The following is a 21,365-nucleotide window of genomic DNA, read 5'->3' as shown; positions in this document are numbered from 1 at the left end:
TCTTGAACGGTATCTTTATTGAGGCCTGTGTAGTTTATCCACTTTCACGAAACTCTTCAGAAAAAAATGCATTACGATCAAGGGCTACTTGGCTGGATGCCTTGTGAGGGCCAGAGCCATGAATACGGGTCTGGGCTCGTCTGGCATTGCAGGGCTGTGAGTTCGGCGAGCACGCGAAGCCAACATGGACCTGCTTTGCCAGCGCCAATGGTGACCTTCATTGTAGCATCACCGGCTTTATAGGAGATGCTGCGCACGATTGTGACGACGGCAGCTGTGCCTGCTGCTGCGCATTCTGTGAAGGCGCCATCGATGACTTCTTGGAACGCAATAGGCCTAGCATCGACAGTCCAGCCGAATGACTGCGCTAGCTGAACGATCGACTTTGTCGTCACTGACCTGAGGATCGAGCTTGATTGCGGTACATGTAGCGTCACGTCCGTCGGTGCTGTGTCGGGCGATGAGATGGGCGGGTAAGATATGAAGAGCGCGTTTGACGTGCTGAATTCGTCTACGAGTGTGCGGGTCGCAGAGTCAAGGTGGAGTGTGATAGGGTAGCCAGCGAGCCTAGCTTCTCGCATATGCCTGTACACGGGAGCCTGATGCGCCCATCAGGATGACGACGGAGCGAGCTTTGCTCTGGGCGCTCACATAGTTGCCCGCGAGCTTAGCTGAGCCTGTACCTCGAGGGGCAGTCCGGTCAAAGTTGTCGAGCACGAGAGCATCAACAGCAGGCACTTCCGCACTCGGTCCGTAGTAGCTCCCCACGGGCGTTGCAAAGACGAGGAAAGTGAGCTCGTCGGGCGTGCTGAGCATGAGTTCTTCCCCACTCGCAAACTGTCCACTCGCATTCAGCCAGTGTATGCGACAGTACAGAGGTGTTGCGCACTAGAATCGGTCTCAGATACAGTGCGCCCATTCCCGCGCTCGGAGCGTGTGGCTGTACTTGAGATTAGCTGAGGTTGCATGACCGAGGAGGTCAGATATACTGGCACAAATTCGAGATTGCCGGCCACGCATCGCTCTACAGCCTCTAAGAATCTGTCGTCCTCGTGAGTACGTGCAAGACAAGTCGAGAATCTAGCTGACAGATCCTCAGGCACATGCGACACGTCCAGGAATTCCGCAGAGTGGTTGAGGCGCGCCGAGTTCTCTTGGGGTCTGAAGACGCGCACGCTGCCATCTGGTGCCCTGAAGGCTGTCTCGTCATCTTGGTCAGCCAGTCGTGTGTCTGCTGAGGATGCGACACACCCTTGAGACCTTCGAATGCCGACTGACCGTAGCTTTACGTCATGATGACTCGATCAGGCTTTGGGGACACGAATGAACAAAGTTGTAGCTCACTTGAGGGCAGCACTGCCGACGTGTAAGTTGATGAAAGGCTCCTCGACCCAGACGCCTTTGCTCCATCGACCTTGCGAGTAGGTACTGTCCCATCTTCGGGTGAGCCTGGCGCTGTCGGGGAAGAAAGAGGCTAGTCGTACTATCTGACGTGGCCGTTCGTTGGCGTGAGGCCGAACTTGAGCTTGGGCCAGTCTAGATCTTTGGGCTGGACTGCCTTGCCATGCGCAGCGTGCCCGTTGATGCTGCCCATCCTGTCAGGGGTGGTCACGCCGTGGGAAGAAGGCGCGACGCTTTGCTTGCCGGGACCGTGACAGCGATGCTAGCGATGACGCCAATCCGCACACATGAGGCTCAGGGCATAGCTCGATGAGCAGCGTGCGAGTTCAGGATGCAGTGGTATGTGTCAATGAGACATGCTGGCGACAATGGAAAGGTGCTATGTGCCTCTATAGTTTCAGGATTTGCTAGGCCTTTTTGCTCTATGCGGCCATCATACTCGGCACGGCAAGTGTCACTGAGCCCCTACTTGGACTCCTTCTTGGCTTCTTCCTCCTCGACCGAAGGCTTGTCCTTGTTGACATCCTACTTTGGCCAATCAGCTCCGATGAGCCACGCGGTGATCTGCGATAGCCTGACCTGCTTGGGCTCACGACCCATCTTGGCCTTGACGCTGCCCTCTGCTGGTTTGGCTGCTGATTCTAGCTCGGGCATGACGGGTCTTACCGATTGGCGAAGAGCTGAATGTCAACGATTGGCCGATCGCGAGCTTGGACGGACACGCGCGCATCGACGACGTCATCGACACTTGACACCGTTTCATTCGGATCAACCGGGCTCGGCCTATGCAGAACAGTAGCTAAGTTCACAACATCATTCACTCTTGCACCTTGTTCGTCGGTCTCTTCGCTCCTAGAGCGGTGTAGTATATGTCGCGTCAGTCACGCCCTGGACCGTCATGTCGCCTTGGTGAGCTCGCTAGATGGGCATCAGAGCACTAGCTCGGCGTGTTGTCCCCATTGGGATCAGAGTCGTCCATCCAGCTCGCCTCGACAGTCTCACGGACTCGCTTGCAGTAGCTCTTGTAGTTGTCGCGATACAGCTGAGCCGCCTCTGCGTTGGCTGGCGAGTTCGGATTGGGATCGTGCAGGAGACTCTGAACGGATGTCAGGATGGCGGCAACGTCGTAGGTCGGACTCCAGCGGTTCTGGAGGATGTCGAGGCAGAGTTCGCCGTTGGCGTATACATTGGGATGGAACATCTTTGTCAGGAACCGGACCGTGGGCGCCTTGTTCGGGTAGGACTCGTCAAAGGTCAGGACGAGTCTGAACGTACCATCTTCGAAAGGTGTCTCCGCTGGTCATCGCTCGACCGGATGAGCGCTTGTCATTGATCGGATGCAGCGAGATTCGCTTACTCGGACCAAAGATGACGGCATTCCAGAGGAGGATGTTGTCTTGACATCTGAAGTAGCTTGTTTGTATGAGCACGTGCCCCTGACGCTGATAGGTGCTCAATGGCTGCTTACGGTGCGCCACTGATGCCACCCGGTGGATCATTCTGTAACTTCTTGAAGTCTCGCACGAGCCGTCGCCGCGCTGCGGTACTGTCTCGGCCGAGTCATAGATCAGCAAGACACTCTGCTGTCATTGCATTGCAACCCACCTCATCTAAAACCAGTCGGATCAACGGGTCGTCAGGCCGTCAACTGAATCGTCTTGAGGAGCAACGCGGCGCGTCACGACGACGACGACGTGTCGCTGCAAACAGCTGCAACCTGCCCCAGACCCCCGCCCTACCCCTGAGACTGCCGACAGCGGCATTGCATCGCACGCGCGACCGCATCTGATATCTTTCGCATGCTTCGTCACCCAGCATTGACCCCGTGAGCGGCACCCGAGCAAGACCGTCCGAGCGCAAAGCCCGCCAAAAACAAGCAAGCGTGTGCATGCCGTCGCACCGCCGTCAGGATACTCTGCGATCCGCTGAACGATTGCCTCAAATGTCCGACGACGGAGAGCATCTGGCCTCGACCGATGACGACGAAGAGAACGGAGACCGTCGTCAGAGTAGGCATGGTTACGTCAGGCCCGATGTCAGCCCTCAGGCCCAAGCCCACAAGAGCGTGTTTGCCGAACGTTTCTCGATGGCCTGGCCCTCGACCGAACAAGATCCTCATGCCGACGAGGGTCAGTCTATGAGAGAAGGCTCTCTGAGATCTTTCGGCCCAGATGACTGTACGCTCGCCTCGACGACCGGCTTCGACAAACGCCGATCGGATTGGCTCAAACATGATCCAAATGATCCCTCTGCCTCTCGCGTCACCTTACCCGACAGCGTCAAGGATACCTCTTTCGCGAGCGATCGCCCTCGTCGTCTCAAGCGCAGGGACTCCAACGCAGACGCGCTCCAACAACCCTCACAGCAAACGAAATCTCGGAGGATATGGAGCAAATTCGTCAGGCCTTACATCGCCTGGCGCTTCTGGAAATCCTATCTCGTCGCGCTACTCATCATCGCTATTCTCATCGGTGCCTCTGTCTACCAAAAGGAACTCACCGACAAGCTTACCCCGCTAGCTCATGACTTTCGCCAGATCAAGGTGATCTCCGCAGGCTCGACGGCCGAGCCCAACACTGAACCTCATTGTAGGGCGGCTTCTTGATACCTTTTGCACTCTTCATCGTCTTGTCCTTCCCGCCCCTTGCCGGTATGGAGGTGCGCAGCTCCCGCTCTCGTCGGTTCTATCGTGCTCAACGATCCGCACAGATCGTTGCGACCTTGACGGGGCTTGTGTGCGTCTCTCCGGCCATGCTCTCTGCGCATACTCACCTACAGAGCAGCTACGGTATCGGTATTGGCTTTGCTATCACCTGCGCGGGCTCGCGTGCGTGCTCTCGCTTTCTCATCGCCATTGACCGCGCTCACACGCCGCAAAGTCATCGGCGAGTTCCTTGCGTTTGCACTCTTTCGGTATGGCTTCAGAGCCAAAGCGGAGAGGTCAGCAAGTGCCTGCAGATCACAACGAGCTCTGACTGATGGCCCGATCGCGGACGACAGATTCGAAAAGAGAAATGTGACGTACGCATCGATTGGCTACATCTTCCGCAGGAGTTCAGGATGGCAGAGACTCTATGCAAGTCATCTTCACCGTCGCCCGAACTTGCTCACAAGCGATGCAGTTGATCGTTCTGGCCCGACTGGGACTCATTCCGCCTCACTACTTGACCGCCCTACTCGCTTCCGTCAAGACGCCTTTCTGGGTCTTTGCGCTCGGCAGCATACTCTCCATCCCCCGACAGGGTGCCCTCGTCGTTCTCGGCGTCGTCCTACTGAAGCCAAAGAGCGAACGTGACACGCGCGAAAACTGGCTGGCTGTCGGTCTCACCCTGCTGTTTACTCTCGTCAGTTCTCATCCGCTGACTTAGCACCCGTGCTGAGATACTTTATGTCAGCTAACTGTGATAAGCACGTATGTCTACTATTTGCGATTACGCGAAGTTCGGCCGATCCTTCGGCAAGAGATCAAAGGCTCGCCGAGTACTTCGCCCTTTGCAGACCCGGCACTCAACCGCAGTACAAGCAGGCCCGCGAGCTCTGCATGGTCAGATCAAGCTCAAGTGCAACAGAGCCCGTTCGAGCAGCTCACTGTGCCCAATATGGAGACACCGCGAGGCTTCCACTCTGTTGCTGCTTTCAACCTCACGCCACTGCAAAGTCCTCACATAGCAAGGAGCACGACTCCCACTGCAGAGCGACCGAGGTTGCAACCATGCGATTCCAATTCTACACTCGCAACTGCCTGGTCACTGCAAGAGCGACCCAGTCAAGACACGCTCTCGTCATCGAAAGCTCCGGTGGTCGAGCTTCCCACGCCGCTCAGACCCCATCAGCCAGCTCCAGCACACTTCAGAGATTCTGCCGGCTTCTAGTCATCTCAGGTCGGACGCTAAGTTCTCATTGCACATGCATTTCGACTGCGCTTTTGTCTTCGCACGAGTGTCCGAGCGTCCCTTTCTCGCGCTGCTTGCAGACTTGGTCTCTCTCGCTTGCCACTGAACCACGGCATTGTTGGAAGAGCCGCACAATGGATCCAGATCCCAGCACGATCGTGATTCCGATCCCTTCGTTGGAAGAGCAGATACGCTATCTCACTTTAGGTGCATCTCATGCTCCGGTGCTCCTGGGGCTAGCTTGGCTAAAGCTGTGCGCGATCAGGCTTAGTGGGAGGTACACTCAGCCTTTTGCTCGTCTTGGCCGTCTTCTCCCTGTCACGGCGAACACGAGGCGTTGGGCTATAAAAGCCGAGCGCGATATCAATTTCGATCGGTAGAAGGTCAACCAACGCGTAGCCTCCCTCTAGACCTCTTGCAACCTCTTGTACCTTGCCTTGCTGCATTGCGGTTATTTGCTAGTCATCGCTGGATCGTTCGGCTTGATAGCGCTGAGCGCAAGCAAGACCACAAAAGCTTAGCATCTCTCTGCTTGCCTGCTAGGCTGCGCCTGCAAAGACTTCATCTGCTCAGAGTCATTCTGTTGAACAGGATGCATACCACGCTCGCTTTCACTGCTTGGCTGTGCCTCGCTACACTATCAGAAGCTCTTCCGGCAGGACTGTTCCAGCAACGGTCCTCGCAGATCCTATTGCAACGCAAGAATCCAAATCCTGTCCGAGCGAATACTGTCGGTCTGACTCGACGGGGCGAACCACTCCAGCCAGTCTTTACAGCCGGACCGACACACTACATCAAGCTCGCCTCTTCTGCTGCTGCCAGCTCTGCTGCCGCTGCGATTCCATCTGGCTGTGGATCCGTCGTGACTGTGACTGTGACGGCAACGTCAACGACGAGTGTCGTGAGCACCACCTCTGTTGTCAGCACCATGTCCGTTATCAGTACCGTCAAACCCACCGTCACATCGATAGTGCAAGTCATCAGCACGACGACCGCGCTACCAGCCTCGAGCAGCTCCGCGGCATCTTCCGCGTCGAGCAGCTCTGCGCCAGCAGCTACGTCTACGCAGTTTGGCAGATTTGCAGGTAATCATACTGGCGAAGCAACCTGTACGCTCGGCTTCCTGAAATGAGAATCCAAAGCTGACAGTTGTGTGCAGACTTTGACGTCGGTATGGGCGCATGTGGCAATATCAACACAAACGAGCAATACGTCGTTGCCGTGTCCCAGAAAATGTTCAATGGCTGGCCAGGCGCGTCTTCCAATCCGAACGACAATGGCGTGTGCGGCCAGATCATCGAAGTCGCCGCACCGGGTGTAAAGAATTTCAAAGTCCAAGTGGTCGATGCTTGCGAATCCTGCGCATTGTACGATCTGGACTTCTCGCCCAAAGCCTTCAAACGGATGGCAGCCCTCGATGTTGGCAGAATGGCGATGACCTGGCAATTTGTCGCATCCTGATCAAAAGCCGTCATCTTCGTGCCCATCTGCTCAGTCATATGTCGCGCTCAGGCGTCCAGAGCAAGCAAGAGCCGGCAGGCGTTGACCGCCAAACCGCTGCTCTTGCGCTCCGTCTGTCAGCGGACCGAACATTCAGTACCTCGGAAAAGTCGTTGCAGAGATGACACGTTGTGCACAACAACAGGTTGCGTGAGGATCAATTAATTGGCTTGTTCTGATGGTTTGAGCGCTGCGCGATTGCCTAGCGTCTCCCAGAAGCTGGCATAAGTCAGGCCAGATCCACTGGATGGTGTTTGATCTTTTGCTCGTGTAGGTGAACGCAGCGGTGTTGCCGTCGTCCCGCTGACACTCTGTTCTCTCGTCCTCGGGCGCTTTTGAGTGATCAGCTCTGATGCTTCATTGGTGCTCGTCCGTCTTCGTTTGCTAGCGTTGGGCTCAACAAAGACTGCCGGACTGCGCAGGGCGGGAGAGCTCGTCTTGCCGCCGCCGACGGATGATGACGATGAGGGTGCCTGGACGTCTTCACTGTGTCCACTGGCGGCTTGATTCTTCTGCTTGCTCCAATAGAGATTCTCTACTTCGCCCAGCTTCTGATTCTGCCAGCCATGCTCGACCTTGAAGGCAGCGTACTGCAGCCTGAGGCTCAAGATTTGCGCACGATTTGGTAATGCCGTCTGGGACAGCACAACGCCAGGCTGGAGGGAACCGGAGCAGATGTCAGGCTATACTGCTGACAGCTCCAGAGAACGCACCTTGGCGATGCCTGGCTTGCGAGTGGTCATATGACGAACGCAAAACGATTTGCTGGCCTGATGCAATGAGGCGAAGACAACACGTGACCAATCGTGGCCAGGCTAGAGCGCTAGAGCTCCTACGCGCGCACGATGCAATCTGTACAAAGCAGTGGCTGCATGTTCCGCTTCCTTTTCACGTCGACTTTGCGCCAGCACTCAGTCTACGGAACGAGACGAGCGACGAGATCATGCCCAGAAGCTCACTGTGGCCACAGTCAGCGTCATATGATCCAAGATCAGCCAACTCACGGCTTGCGGAGAGGTTTCGAGAGATAGTCGTCCATTCCCGCAGAGAGGCACTTCTCGCGATCGCCAAGCATGGCATGCGCCGTCAAGGCGATGATGGGCGTGCGGTCAAGGCCATTCTCTTCCTCGTAGCGTCTGATGTTCTCTGTTGCGTGCAGACCAGACATGACCGGCATCGAGACGTCCATGAGGATCACGTCGAAAGAGGGCGAGCGACGCTTGACCGCTTCGACCGCGAGTGCGCCGTTCTCGACAATGGTGATCTTGTGGCCTGCGCTCTCCAGGAATTTGACTGCCACCTTCTGATTGACTGCATTGTCTTCGGCAAGAAGACAGCAAGCGCTCTCGCCGTTTGCTTCGCAGCCATTACGATGAGAGGTCTCGAGGGCGGGCATGAGCGCATTGGCCAGAGCCTGGCAATCACACTCGGCATCGACTGCACTCACGATGCCCTTGTCGAGACAGCCCTTGAGATCGATCTTCGGCAGCTGGGTTGTGACAAGGACGAGAGGAATGTAGCGCAATTCTTCAATCTCTCGCAAAGCTTCGACGGTCTTGATCTGATCTACCACGAGGCCGTCATACGTAAGGCCGAGCGCCTGACGCTCACAGGCTGCTTCGACCGAAGTAACGACATCAGCCTCGAGGCCGCATTCAGCAGCTGCAGCTTTCATCGCATGCGAGTGATCAAAGGTGTCGATGATCAGAATTCTTCGGCCAGCATAAACGGCCATCTTGGAGCGAATAGACTCGTGCGTCCATGCTCCAGATCGACAGTGGATCGTAAAGTAAAATTGCGAGCCTTGACCATATGTGCTCTTTACCCATAGGTCGCCACCCATGAGGGAGACAAGGCGTTTGCTGATCGTCAGACCGAGTCCTGTGCCACCGTAGCGTCGGGTGGTAGAGCCGTCGGCTTGACAGAAAGAGTCAAAGATCAGATCGAGCTTGTCAGCCTTGATACCAATACCTGCTGAACCAGTCAGCTATCACCCTGGAATCCCGGCAATACCCACCGGTGTCGGCCACGCAGAACTCGAGCAGATGGCCGCCCTCTGGCTGGATGTCAGCCATCCTGCAGGACACTGTCACATTGCCAGTCTCTGTGAACTTGCAGCTGTTGCCGACGCAATTGGTCAAGACTTGACGGAGCCTGCATACGGCTCAGCCCAGCTAGCGCATGGCCTTTACTGACTGACCGAAAGGGATCGCCAACGAGACAATCTGGAACATCTGGCTCGACCTTGTAGAGTAGTCCAAGCTTGTTCTGCGAGGCCTTGACGGCAAGCGATTTCAACACGCTAAACATGGTCGCTCGAAGAGAATACGGAATTTCCTCAATTGTCATTCGACCTGCTTCGACCTGCGCCGCTGCTGAGCCGTTGTCCCCACTGCAGCCGTTCCTACTTGCCTTGGAAAGATCGAGAACGTCGTCAATAATGAGTAGGAGAGAGTTAGCCAGAGCAGAAACGATCATTAGGTTCTCGCGCTGCTGACGAGTGAGATCGCTCTCGAGCGTCAGATGCGTCATTCCGATGATGCCATTCATCGGCGTGCGGATCTCTGCATATCAATGAGCATATGCCGAAAGAATGCTCAGCTATGGCGGACCGTGACTCATGGTGGCGAGGAAGGAAGACTTGCTCTGATTGGCAGATTCGGCAGCTTCTCTGGCAGCGGCATTGCGCTGCAGGCTCTCGCGCAAGCTGAAGACGATAGTGTTGATTTGCTTCTTGAGTCCTAGCAACTCTCCACTGGCCTCGACAGTCACGACAGAAGAGTAATCGCCATTGGCAGCCGCAGTGGCAATCTGGGCAAACGCCCGCACCTGACTCGTAAGGTTGTTCGCCATGCAATTCACGTTGCCTGTGATCTCGGACCATGTACCGCTGATGTTATCGACTTTTGCGGTGACGCCGAGATTGCCTGCGCGGAAAGTTGCAGCGAGACGCGGTGCAGACGAAGAAGAAGATCTACCTTTCGTGCCAACTGCCACTGCGACGTGACTGATCTCGGAAGCAAAGAGTCGGAGACTGTCGACCATGTTGTTGACAATCTCGACGAGGTTGGCAATCTCGCCCTTTACGTCGACTTCAATCTGCAAATGTTGGCATCAGCGACCAGCGCGCATGATAGTATTTGACGACTGACCTTCTTAGAGAGGTCACCTTCAGCGACAGCCTTTGTGACAGCGGCAATAGATCGTACTTGCGTCGTAAGGTTGCTCGTCATGAGGTTCACGTTGTCAGTAAGATTCTTCCACTGCGAATGTCTGCCATGAGGTTGTGTGCATTTCGAACAGGAGCCACTCACCTCTCCTTTGACGCCTTGAACGTTCGCATGACCGCCGAGCTGACCGTCTGTGCCGGTCTCTTTGGCGACTCTGTTGACTTCGATTGAGAAAGTCTTGAGCGATTTGACCATCGCGTTCACGATGCGCTTCTGCTCGTGAAAGTCTGCTCACATGCTCAGTCAGATAGGGTCTCTCTCTCTCTTTGACGGTAGCACGCACCGCCTTGTACGTCGATGTCGACAGTCTTTGAGAGATCGCCATCGGCCACGGCAGCGACGACAGATGCAATCGAGCGGACCGAGCGGCGTTGGGAGACAATCTGATGAGCCATGGTGGCAATGTTCTCGGCTACCGTCTGCCATTGACCTGCTTGACCTTCGAGCTCGATGGGACATGATCTATGCGGACTATCGAGGATGCGCTCGCTGTCGTCCAGATTCTCCGTGACAACGCGGTCAGCCTCGGCCTCTTTCATAGATGCGTCGACGGTCTCTGCAAATGAGCGCAGACTGGTAACGAGCTCATTGATGGCTTGCTTGGGTCCAAAGAACACATCGCTGGACTTTGAGACGGCAAATTTGTGGGCGAGGCTGCCATTGCGCACGGAGTCGACGATACGAACGAGCTCCTTGCAAAAATCATCAACGTCATCCGAAGTGCGCTGAGCTCGGTGAATGGCATCATGGGTGAGATGTTGGGTGCTGGGATTGATGTGAGGTTTCAGTTGCGCCGCTTCAAGTTGGTTTGCCAGGCGTGAGACGGCTTTGAAAGATGACTGGCTGATGGGAAAGCGAGAGATGCGTTCGATCAAGCCTTGTGGGTCTTTGTCTAGCTGTGTGAGGAGTGCAAAGGTGGCCTTGGTGTCGAGTGTCATGGCAAGCGAGGCATTCCGATCAATCTCGCTATCGAAGCTGTCATTGAGCGTGTCTAGCGAGGTCGTAGAGAGGTTCGATGTGATCGTTGAGTCTTTGCGCTCGTGCAAGGTTGGACAGGGGTCATCACGCCAGTACTGGCTGCTCGAAGTGTGCATGCTGTTGCTCGAAGTTGTGTTGGACATGGGCAGAGCAGCGAGGGAGGGACGACGTGAAGTCATGTCTAGGCAGGCGGCGTTTTCTTCATTCACGTTATCGCCGTGATGTCTTGCGAGATCTGGGGCATCTGCGCAAGTGGCCTGATTCGTCTGCGCAGCCTCTGCTGCCATTCCTGCCTACCGAGCAGTGCAGCTGGGAGAGAGAAAAGTGTGAGTCAGCACAAGAGCAAGGATGCGGAGGTGGCGAAGGCGCGCGCGGCGAGTCGACGACGTCGCAGCGAGCGCATAACGGCTTCGTTCATTGACCTCGATGAACAACATATACAAGCTGAGTTCGCATAGCGATGAATGAATGATGTGCAGCACAACTGGAGACGTTGACGAACTGATTGGTCAAGTTAGTGTTCTCCTGCTCGAAGGCGCAGGCCGGACGATGCGCTGAAGCAAACGAGCCGCTTCTTGCGCTGCGTACAATTTGATCAGCCTGCACACAAGAACTTATGTGAAATCCAGCCCACCGATATCCCATTTGCTTTCGCGAACGATCTTCCACACAGCTGCGATGAGACCGAGACAGTTCGAGCCGATAGACACCTTCAAAAGCTCTTCGGGCGAATTGGTGCACATCTGCACATCGCGAACTTTGAGCATCTGGCATATGATGGGTGAAAAGACGTACTGCATCAAGATAGACGAGTGCATCTTCGACACGGTTGGCGTTGGCCAAGCTCTTTGCATCGCCAGCAGACGCGGCTGTCGAAACGCCGTACGCATAGACGACAAGTGCGCAAAGGTAGACTGCCCAGACATGATAGAGGGACGAGGAGAGTGCAAATAGTCCTTGGTTGTGGTGCATTAGTGTCGATCTGTGTATCAGTCTGGGTCAGCCATCATTGGCGCTCAGCAGTATTGCGGTTACCTGAGAAAATGTGCAGCATGCCAGCAAGCAGCACGTCCGTCGCGCGAATGAGCCCAGGTGACGACTGATACACGCGTAGCCTCGATGACCTGACCGGGAACAGCGAGACCAAGGGCAGATTGTGCGCCTGCAAAGATCTGAAGCTGATGACAATCAATGGCAAGCGTGGTGTGGGAAATTGCATAGATCGGGATCGATCCGCGTAAGATCGCGTTGGAAGGGTATGTCGCGGTCAGGAGTGCCGAGTCGAGGCGCGCTTTCCACGCGTTGAGTGCAGATGAGATGGTCTCTCTCCACTCCTTCTGGGGCGCGTCGACCTGATCGAGGCCAAGAAGGAAGTGATCTCTCCAATTGAGATCGAACGTAATGGACAGTAAGCCATGCAGCACCGCTACGCGCGCCGACGGGCTCAGCGGGCCAGCAGTGAGACCTGCCTTGAGCGACGACTTGAGAGCTGAGATGAAAGCAGGCGGGGCGACCGCTGCCTGATTCATGGGCTCCCATATCTCCGCAGTCGGAGCAATCCATTCGTCTTCGAAGCAAGGCAGAGTGAGCTGGATCTGAAAAGCACTGAGCGAGGGCGTGTGTCGGAAGATCGCAGAATGCGAAATATCGAGCGCAAAGACGTAGAATGCACAGCGTTTGCGAGATTCCTCTTCGATCCATGTCCGCCAGCGGCCATCGAGATCGTTTTGCAGGTAGCCAGGTTCAACGGCAACGATACGTGGCGAGAAGAGTGAGCTTCTACGATAGACCGTCATCAGGCTGCCCCAGTGGACGTGTGCCATCTCGTGATCGAGTCTGGAGCCGCAGAGCTTGCCAAAGATGATACATAGTATGCTTGCCTGAATGAACCAGAGATCTGCGCGAGGTTTAAAGCCAGGTGAGGACAGAATGCGAACTCGTTGCTTGGTGTGTATTGCTCTGGCCGTCTCGAGCGCTTCGGGACCAGCACAGTAAGCACCTATACTGATCATTGCGCAAAGGAGTGCGGGATGCGCTTCGCATGGACGGAACGTTGGTCGATGTAGGAGCGGGCATTGCGCCTCGCTGAAGTTGGTCCAGAAAAGCGTCAGATAGTCCGTCGCTGCTGCGGGCGAGAAGGCATTCGCGGCAAACTTGACATCATCGAGATGATCGATGATCTTGTTATATGTACGCTCACTGATCAGTGAAGTCGCGTCGGTCCGGTCATCTGGCGGTACACCTGGTTCGGTCTTGAAAGGCGGAGCACGCTTGATCGGTGTGGGCGGCGGAGGTCCAGCCATGATGGCGCCAGGCACCTTTTCGGGCTCAGGCTCTGGTACTTGCGCGATCTCTGGCGGGAGTAGGGGCGTGGATGTGCCTTGCAAAGCAGGACTCGTTCGTGAATGCTCTACGCTCGTGGGCGCAGACGAGATGAAGCCAGGCGGATCTTGGAAGCCCTGCATGCCATCGAAGAGCCACTGATAATCTTGAGCAGAGAAGAAGGGCGCCTCGAAGCTCATTCGTGGGTTTTGCGATAGATTGCCGTTGGTACTCGCTGCAATGTTGGCAGTCGAGATCATAGACTCCATCATCTGATCGCTGATGCCAGGGAAGCCTGCGAAAGCAGTCTCGCCGGTCAGAACACTATTGGCGCTGTCACTACGCTCCGGCTGTATTCTGAACGCATTGGCGTTGCTGTCGAGCTGCTGTTGAGCGAGTGGCGAGTGTGCTGAGCGCACATTGCTCTGTGCGGCGCCGTAGCCCGGGGAAGGATATGACACGACTGGCGATCCTTGGGGATGCAGACCGTGCGACTGCCGTGCCGGTACGGGCGGCGATGCAGCCTCTCCTGTAGAAGCAGAGACCGTCCTGTGCGGTAAGTTCGTCGAGCTTTGATGTAGCTTGGTCCTCTCTTCGTGTACGGCAGCGCCTGGCGTAGGCAGGAGTAAGCTGGCCAATGTTCCCCGCGTAGCTGATGGCGGTCGCTGTATGTCGAGCACGTAAGAAGCATTTGCCAGACTAGCAGGTGATGGCCGATCCGATCCTACGCTCTGAGAATGCTGATGACCCGAATAGTACGACTGCTCGACCGATGAGGGTCTTGGTGGCTGCAATATCGATGCCGAACGCGGACTGGAATACGACATTGACGAGGGTGACTGAGCGTGCTGCGATGTTCCGGGCCCGTAGACAGAATGCGACAAAGGATGAGACATACTGAACGGCGATCTTGAAGCAGGCGTATACCCATAGAACTCGGATTGGCCAGCGATTGGATGGTAGGCATAGTGAGCACCTGGAGGCGGAGAGGGATAGCTCGGCAAGCTCGACATGGCGCTGGCGAGCGGCGGCAAGCGATTGGGATCGCGAGGTGCTTGAATCGCGCTGGGCAGATACGATCCATTGGAGGGCTCGTACTGACTCCGGCCTTGCAGGAGTGCATTAGCAGCGCTGTGCATGCTCGTTTGTAAGTCGGGTGAGTCCATCTCGTCCGATGTATGGTCATCGTCGCTATCTCGTTCGTTTGAAGTGCCTTCAGACGGCTGCCGCGCGGTCTGCGATGGCCTCTGTGCTCTCGTGTCCTGTCGCGTCATCTTCCGCCTTTGCCTCACCCTGCCGCGCTGTGGCGACTCGCCGGATTCTGCCAGCAAATCACGTTTGTCGTGCCGTTCGACATGTCGAGTCAGCAAGTCAGCTAGATTGTCGTCAGCAATCGAGCTAGCATCGAAAAAGGTGAAGCATGCCTCTGACAAAGGTCTTGGGGCAGCGTTCGCAGCGGTAGATGTGCACAGGCTCATGATTGAGGCGATGGCGGCTCAAATGATCTGTTCGAGCGCTCAAGTTTGAGTGATCACAGGCTGTACCGCAGCTTGAGAGCACCCACCCGGTCGGCTAAAGACCTTATCACAGCCCTGCCAGTCGCATGCAAATTTCTTGGGAGCGCCAGAGTCGGTGTGCTTTGTAACTCTCCGACGCTTCTTTGCGCTGTTCGCACTGGCTTGTCTTGCTTCCATAGCGCTCACGCTTCCGCTGGCGATCATATTGGCCATCTCAGACTAGTGACTTAGCCTGCCGCCAGACTCATCGGCCGAACAGATCAGGCTCGCTAGTCCAGACGGCCACACAGCTGCCAAGTCTAGCGGCTTAAGAGTGTTCCTGCCGACGATCGCAGCCGAGAGCAAGCCAGCATTGATAGACTCTACTTCAGTTACTGTTCGGCACCTTGATGGGCCGGCAGTGTCTGTTGTGGCAAAGAGGAGCAGCCGTCAAGCGTCGTCTCGCTGACGAAGGCGGAGAAGCGCGGTCGACCGGACCGTGAAGAATATTTGACATGTTCCGCTAATTCGTCGAGCCTCGACGCTCGCTGCTGCCACTGAACTGCGAACAGGGGATGGATCAACAGGACATGCCCGCCGCAGCAAGCGTGATCCAATTCACTGTACATGCAAGCAAGACCGCCGGCTCGGGATTGGCCAGACGCGGCACGCTTCGTCTTCCTGTCCCGAGCACGTCGACGATCGCTCCGGCACCAATGGAGCAAGCCACGCCCTCCCTCATCTTTCAGAGCCGGCTTGCGTTCTTGCCCCATCTTACACCGGCACATGTAGCCCTACTACACGAGCCACCCTGCATCTGCGTAGCTCTTGAGCACTTGTGAGCTCACATCAATGCAACCGTTTTTGGTTTTGCTCAGCCATGATGGTGCGGGTGGCAGACTGGCATCGGATGTGAAGCCGCAGCGAGAGCTACCCGACGGACTGCATCGCTCGTTCGGCTACGACGAGACGAAACACGCAATCTTGCTCTCTGCGCGAGAACCAGGCTCGACGGCCAGCCTGGCGACCAATCCGGCTGACCATCTGACGCTTCAGACACCGCGAGGCGTGCGCAAGCATACCCTGAGGGACTATGCGCGCGACGTGATCGCAAAGAGGCCCAGCATATACCTGTTGCCATCAGACGACCCGTCTCATCTCGATCCGTCTATCAAGCGTACGCGGTCTGCCATCGCAAGAACACAGTCCTACTTCGAGCAGCTCGCTTCACTAGACGACCTGAGGCCGATAGTAAGGGCTATGTTGCATCTCTAGGCCTAGCTGATAGCTTGCCAGCTGGGAAATGCGTTCTTTCAGCTAGGAGGCAATCGAAGCCAAAGTCTCCGCAAGCTCGCAACCCACTCTTTCTTGGAATGTGTAGACGAGCGGAAGCTGTCAGTTGGCGGCATAGCAGTACCACTGCTACCATTGCGTCGTGGCGATGATCCGACGCGTAAAAGCTACTCGCAAGCAACAGTCAGACAAACGAACATGATGCCCACTCACACCGTGGCGTCAGACAGCGTTCGAGCAGATACAGAGGTCGAAGAACTTGTGCAACTAGTCAATGCTTCTCTGAACGGCACGTCAGAGAGATTGCCAAGGATGCTGCTCAATCCCGAGGGGCCTCACGAAATCCTGTGTCTGATCATCGAGACGGGCAGCGATCTCTTTCTGGACGACTGGGCATCCCGCATGGCGAGCTTGGGCGTGGCACTCGACTTTGACTTTCCTGCACCTGCAAACTTGACAGAAGCAGCTGTAGGCCTCAATTTGTTCGATGACGAGTATTCGCTCGCCTTCACACCTCTGTCGCACAGCAGTCTCGGGCAAGATGACGGGCGGACCACGAGAGCTTACGTGCACCATCTGTTGCATACGCATGAGATGACAGCTCACGTCTTGCTATCGCTTCACAATCTCTCAGTCATGCAATGCTTCATGGCAAACGTTCGGCACGCTATCGAAACTGGAACTCTCCTGTCAGAGGCTCAAAGCTTCTCACGAGCCTACTCGGCTTCATACGACTTCGTCATCAAAGCAGAAGCAGGCTTCGATGCAGTGCACAAAGTTCGCGGCAAAGGCAGAGATAGAGCGGGAAAGTAACAGAGCAATGCATGCAGTAAAGAGCTACATGAAATCATCTCCGTTCTGATCACACAGCCGACGCGGGTGCAGCCGCGGGCGCTGCGGAGGGTACGCGCGAATGACCGCCTCGACCGCCATCGCCTCGTGAATAACTGCCCCGTCCTCGTCCCTCGCCATTTCCTCTTCCTCTGTAGTCGCCTCTTCCTCTTCCTCCACGACCTCGTCCGCCGCTCTGCTCGACGGGCGCCTCCTTTGGCTTGCCGACACTGCGCCATCCCTCCTCTGCATCGGTCGGTCGAGCTGGCTTGGTGTTCTGTTGTCGGGCGGCATCGTAGACCAAGCCCGCGCGTGGGTTGCCTCGTCCTCGTCCTCTGAAGTCACCACGGCCGCGTCCTCTTCCTCGTCCATTCGTGACGGGCGGTGCGAGTTGAGCCTGTTGAGCTTCCTCTGCGACATCGTCTGCCCAGTTCGTCTTGCCCTCTGCACCGAGCTCGAAGCTCGGAAGCGTTGCTGGCGCCGGGGCAGTGGGCTGTGCAGGGGCCTCTTGCGTGACCGGAGCCTGTTGACCGCCGACTTCCTCTGGACCGCCAGACTCGACGAATTCGAATGGCTCGTGCAGGTCTGTCTGTGGTTCCACGACGGGCTCTTCATAATGACCATTGACATGCTGCTCCTGAAGCTGCGACGGCGGGAATTGAGATGCAGGGTGATGTGAAGCCTTTTCAAGCTCTGAAGCCTGCATGAAGAGGATGCTGCCGCCGGCAGGCATGCCATTGGCGACTGGCTCCTCGGGAACAGCATCGAGCTCGGCCTGACCGGCGCCAGCCTCGACTTCTTCCGGCGAGGCAGTCATGTCTTCAATCATCGTTCGCAGTTGAGCGTCTGTGGCACATCCCACAAGGTCAGATGTAGGGCAGCGAACAAGCATCGCACGACTCACAGGTGACGCCTTCTGCGACTTCTGTCTGGCTGCGGGACTCGAGCATCTCGATGCGTTCCGAGGCATCGTCGTGTCCGCCCATGAGAGGACCATTGGCGAGGGCGTCGTACAAGAAGTGGACAGCCGCAACTTGCTGGTTCGTCGCTCGGGCGAGGTTGGGCGGCAAGATCTGACCGTAAGATGCGTTATTGATGAGTTCGCGCATGTGGAGGAACTGCATGAGCAGGAGCAGCGTCGTGCGTGAGTCTTCCTTGGTTTGGGCGACAGCAGTCTTGACGCGCTCCTGGACGAGAAGCTCGACGCGGGCGGTGTCTCTCTCAGCGAGGCTTTCGACCTCTCTTTCATCAATCTGCCACCATTGGGATCGTCAGCCTCTGTCAAGCTGAAGGGGCCCAGCTGCTGACCTCTGCTACTTTGACGAGCTCGGTGAGCTCTCTGACGATGGCTTCGAGTCCCGGCTTGGATGCGACGGCCAGTCGCTGCTCGGGGTTGAAAGTCGACTCATCTTGGGACTGGTAAGCAGAGATACGTTGCTACAAGTGGTCTCCGTCAGCGAGTGCGTGCAATCTTCCTGCAAGAGAGCTCACGATCTTCTTCGAGGTCGCTTTGAGTCGCTTGTTGATGATCTGACTGAGTGTGGGACGCTTGACTTGAGGTTCCTCGACAGCGGGCGCTCCGGGCAGGGTGAGACCATTGGGACCACTGACGAGGTTGTTGGGCAGATCAGAAGCAGCGGGGGCGGTATCAGTGAGTGCAGTGTCTGCTCGTAGGGTCAGTACCCATTCAAAGAGCCCGTGTGGCTGATGCTCTCTCGCTCCGTCCGTGCCGGCGAACTCAGCGCTCCGTCGAGCGGGACGAGCGAGTAGATGGAGCGAGAGAACGGGAGAACTTCGCACTGACCTGTTGCGCTCGCTTTCTTGCCTCTGCTGCGTGATTTCTTGGCCACGCTCTTTTGCAAGAGCTCGAGCGGCACGCCCGGAATGACCCTCGTCCGCTCCGTCGTCACACTTGCTTGCGGCGTCGCCATGTCTACTACCTATCTTCAGACACTCTCTGCTGCTCACTGGATGCGCATGTGCCTCCAAAGTCAGTCGGCTCGATGATTCGTCGTAGGTCTTTTGCACGCGTCCGCACACGCTCGCGCACTCGGCAAATCATCGACGGTATCGTGTACAACAACCAACAGCTTTGCGTTTGCGTCTACTTCCACTCCCAGACGTCGACGAGCCATTTGGCAAGATCGACAGTCCGCTCCTCTGACTTTCTGATCCAAGGATGTTGAAGCAAGATACCCGGTGACGGTCTCGCTTTAGGATCCTTGTCGAAGCTATCTCGTCCCCATCAGCGTGAGTGACTGATGATCACGCAAGGACGCACCATTGTTTGATAAAGTCTTTGAATGCTTTTGTCCACCTCATCTGCCCATCATCATTGAGGGCGGGTGGATCCATCTTGATGATGTAGGTGAGCAGGTCAATGGGCGCAAGTGGCGGTGCACCCTCTGCTGGAAAGGGGAACCGGTTCATTGCCAGCTCGTGCAGTGTCAGACCGAGTGACCAGATGTCGGACGTCCAAGAGTACGAAGCGCCTCGTATTCGCTCGGGCTGTACGCATGATCAGTCAAAACCCATCCAGGCGCTTCCTGCATGCTCACAGCCATGTCTGCACAGAATATCTGCATGAGCTCCAAGCAGAGCCGATGCAGACCCATCAACGTACAGTAGCTTGTTCCGGTGAACGTACCGGCCATGCTATTGATGAGCTCGCCCGACACACCAAAATCGCACAGCTTGACTTGGCCCGCCTTCGTCACGAGGATATTTGACGGCTTGATGTCTGTTGATCAAGTTCAGCGCGAAGGCACTGCGCCCTAGGAATCCCACTCACCTCTGTGTATGATCTTGCGGTCGTGTAGGTAGACGAGCCCTCTCAATACCTATCGTCACGTCAGCCGTGGCTTCACATGCGGAAGTTGACATACCGCTTCTGCCACCTTGCCCAGTACCTTCTCCCCAATCCGGCCCTGTCTGAGCTTGATTCTCTTGTAGATCGCATCCAAGCTACCACCTTCGCAGTACTCCATGCAGATCGCAATCTCTGTGTCGTCCTACTTGCCACCGCTTTAGCTCATACCGATGAAAGTCTGGTCGACGAACAGATTGCAAGAAGGCGCCGTATGAGCGCACAATCTCATCAGCCCGGCAATCCCGATTGAATGCCAGTTCTCGTAGGATTTGCTTGTGAATATCAGGGTTGGGCGACGTGGCCATGATCTGCACAGAGTCAACTCCAGCGCAAGCAACGAAGTTAGCCTCAGCCTGCCCGAGCCGTACCTTTTTGGCAATGAGAGTACCCGAGCCGATGTGAACGGCTTTCCATACTTCTCCCGTCGCGCCTTCACCGAGTTTCGAGAGCGTCTTGACGTCCTTTGCTTGCATGATCGTGAGATCGCCGAGCGCAGGCTCAGCATCGATGTTCCAGCTTCTCCGCCTGAGCTCCTTTGCGCTCGCTGAAGCCGAGGCAGCAGCCAGAGAACCTTGATCGGATTGGACGCGCGACATGGGTTTGGCAAGTGGGGAGGCATCTCTCGAGCGTGATTTGAGATTGGGCGAGCCTTCCTCCGACTGATGAGAGGCGTTGCCTGCGAGACGTGACGCGCCAGGGTCGGGATGCCCGCCCGAGATGGTCTCGCGTAGTTCAGAGATCATGCTCTGCGAGTCTGTCGTGCGCCTATCCCATGACGGGCCTGCACTGCGCGTTGCATCCAGATGGGTAGTCAGCTGAAGCGGTGATGGCCGCGAGACTGCACTGCTCGTCGCTGTGCTGCTTGTAGAAGCGGATTGCCTCATCGTCGATTCGGCATCGTCTTGGAACAGCAGCGGCTCCGGTGCGAGCAAAGCGGCATCCTGCGCGCCGCCATAGTAGTACGCAGGTCCCGCCGTGCTGGCAGATCCAGAGGGGATCTTGAGATTGAGGCCCAATCCTGGACCTTTGCTACCGCTCTTGCGTGCGGATCCCGTGTGCATCGCAAGTCGGGGTACACGCTCATCGCTGCTCTCTCTTGACGAGGCTGATGAGCTCGAGGCAGCCGCGGGGGGTCTCAGCGTTGCCGCTCTTGGGCTTGCCGCTTGCCGTGCTGAGGATGTGGCTTTGCCACTGTCACACGATAGCGATGAGCCTGCGAGCCTGTGCGATAGGGTGTCGGCATCATCCGACGGCAGATGGCCCATGGCACGAGCACGGGAGAAGACAGGCACGCGACCGTGCCGGCTAGCTGCAAGGGTGAGTACGTGGAGCACTCCTTGGCGGTGATGGATCGCAATGCCGGGGAAGATGTCACTTGCTCTGTCCTGTCTCGGTGACGAGAGACTCTTGTCGCTTCATGACGTGGCTCACGCACGAGGCTCGATCACTCCGGATGCAAGGCCGAGCATGATGATGACCCGACCGCGTGGTTCCTATCTCTGACTCGTGACTCAACTCCACGGAACCGAGAGCCCATCAGCTATATAGTCTC

The 21,365-nt window shown here is 56.5% G+C and overlaps 8 protein-coding genes across 8 annotated transcripts; 2 read left to right on the top strand and 6 right to left on the bottom strand.

Annotated features, from left to right (window-relative positions):
• Window positions 1-77: 77 nt before the first annotated feature.
• L969DRAFT_93090 (uncharacterized protein) lies at window positions 78-1,594 on the bottom strand (the record flags this gene model as incomplete). The annotated part of the gene is made up of 8 exons (XM_014713689.1): window positions 78-599; window positions 652-837; window positions 890-940; window positions 990-1,041; window positions 1,090-1,198; window positions 1,252-1,283; window positions 1,345-1,428; window positions 1,485-1,594. 8 exons carry the CDS (start codon window positions 1,592-1,594, stop codon window positions 78-80), a joined length of 1,146 nt encoding a protein of 381 aa, XP_014569175.1.
• Window positions 1,595-2,338: 744 nt separating this feature from the next.
• On the bottom strand, window positions 2,339-3,011 carry L969DRAFT_15896 (uncharacterized protein; the record flags this gene model as incomplete). Its single annotated transcript, XM_014713521.1, has 4 exons — window positions 2,339-2,697; window positions 2,759-2,805; window positions 2,870-2,947; window positions 3,007-3,011. 4 exons carry the CDS (start codon window positions 3,009-3,011, stop codon window positions 2,339-2,341), a joined length of 489 nt encoding a protein of 162 aa, XP_014569007.1.
• Window positions 3,012-3,343: 332 nt separating this feature from the next.
• On the top strand, window positions 3,344-6,755 carry L969DRAFT_46715 (uncharacterized protein; the record flags this gene model as incomplete). The annotated part of the gene is made up of 10 exons (XM_014713688.1): window positions 3,344-3,943; window positions 3,994-4,059; window positions 4,111-4,136; window positions 4,185-4,228; window positions 4,281-4,341; window positions 4,402-4,481; window positions 4,516-4,745; window positions 4,797-5,272; window positions 5,757-6,403; window positions 6,454-6,755. The coding sequence occupies 10 exons, from the start codon at window positions 3,344-3,346 to the stop codon at window positions 6,753-6,755; spliced, it is 2,532 nt and encodes an 843-aa protein (XP_014569174.1).
• A 200-nt stretch (window positions 6,756-6,955) lies between these two features.
• Window positions 6,956-11,289, bottom strand: L969DRAFT_93088 (uncharacterized protein; the record flags this gene model as incomplete). Its single annotated transcript, XM_014713687.1, has 12 exons — window positions 6,956-7,450; window positions 7,508-7,564; window positions 7,698-7,752; window positions 7,799-8,765; window positions 8,812-8,948; window positions 8,995-9,158; window positions 9,207-9,358; window positions 9,407-9,721; window positions 9,773-9,893; window positions 9,947-10,057; window positions 10,109-10,251; window positions 10,308-11,289. The coding sequence occupies 12 exons, from the start codon at window positions 11,287-11,289 to the stop codon at window positions 6,956-6,958; spliced, it is 3,699 nt and encodes a 1,232-aa protein (XP_014569173.1).
• A 222-nt stretch (window positions 11,290-11,511) lies between these two features.
• On the bottom strand, window positions 11,512-15,045 carry L969DRAFT_93087 (uncharacterized protein; the record flags this gene model as incomplete). The annotated part of the gene is made up of 6 exons (XM_014713686.1): window positions 11,512-11,582; window positions 11,637-11,745; window positions 11,798-11,984; window positions 12,038-14,699; window positions 14,749-14,829; window positions 14,889-15,045. 6 exons carry the CDS (start codon window positions 15,043-15,045, stop codon window positions 11,512-11,514), a joined length of 3,267 nt encoding a protein of 1,088 aa, XP_014569172.1.
• A 350-nt stretch (window positions 15,046-15,395) lies between these two features.
• On the top strand, window positions 15,396-16,926 carry L969DRAFT_46087 (uncharacterized protein; the record flags this gene model as incomplete). Its single annotated transcript, XM_014713685.1, has 3 exons — window positions 15,396-15,658; window positions 15,720-16,071; window positions 16,117-16,926. 3 exons carry the CDS (start codon window positions 15,396-15,398, stop codon window positions 16,924-16,926), a joined length of 1,425 nt encoding a protein of 474 aa, XP_014569171.1.
• Window positions 16,927-16,975: 49 nt separating this feature from the next.
• L969DRAFT_46904 (uncharacterized protein) lies at window positions 16,976-18,875 on the bottom strand (the record flags this gene model as incomplete). Its single annotated transcript, XM_014713684.1, has 5 exons — window positions 16,976-17,790; window positions 17,849-18,197; window positions 18,253-18,381; window positions 18,436-18,611; window positions 18,749-18,875. The coding sequence occupies 5 exons, from the start codon at window positions 18,873-18,875 to the stop codon at window positions 16,976-16,978; spliced, it is 1,596 nt and encodes a 531-aa protein (XP_014569170.1).
• Window positions 18,876-18,991: 116 nt separating this feature from the next.
• Window positions 18,992-21,365, bottom strand: L969DRAFT_85707 (uncharacterized protein). Its single transcript, XM_014713683.1, has 8 exons — window positions 20,182-21,365; window positions 20,005-20,121; window positions 19,830-19,955; window positions 19,736-19,784; window positions 19,568-19,684; window positions 19,503-19,510; window positions 19,226-19,452; window positions 18,992-19,175 (listed from the first exon to the last, which is right to left on the bottom strand). Exons 1-8 carry the CDS (start codon window positions 20,872-20,874, stop codon window positions 19,049-19,051), a joined length of 1,464 nt encoding a protein of 487 aa, XP_014569169.1. The 5' UTR covers window positions 20,875-21,365; the 3' UTR covers window positions 18,992-19,048.

This window comes from Mixia osmundae (genome assembly GCF_000708205.1).
Source record: "Mixia osmundae IAM 14324 unplaced genomic scaffold scaffold_3, whole genome shotgun sequence".
Classification (NCBI taxonomy): Eukaryota; Fungi; Basidiomycota; class Mixiomycetes; order Mixiales; family Mixiaceae; genus Mixia; species Mixia osmundae.
This window is presented reverse-complemented; position numbering and strand designations above follow the sequence as displayed.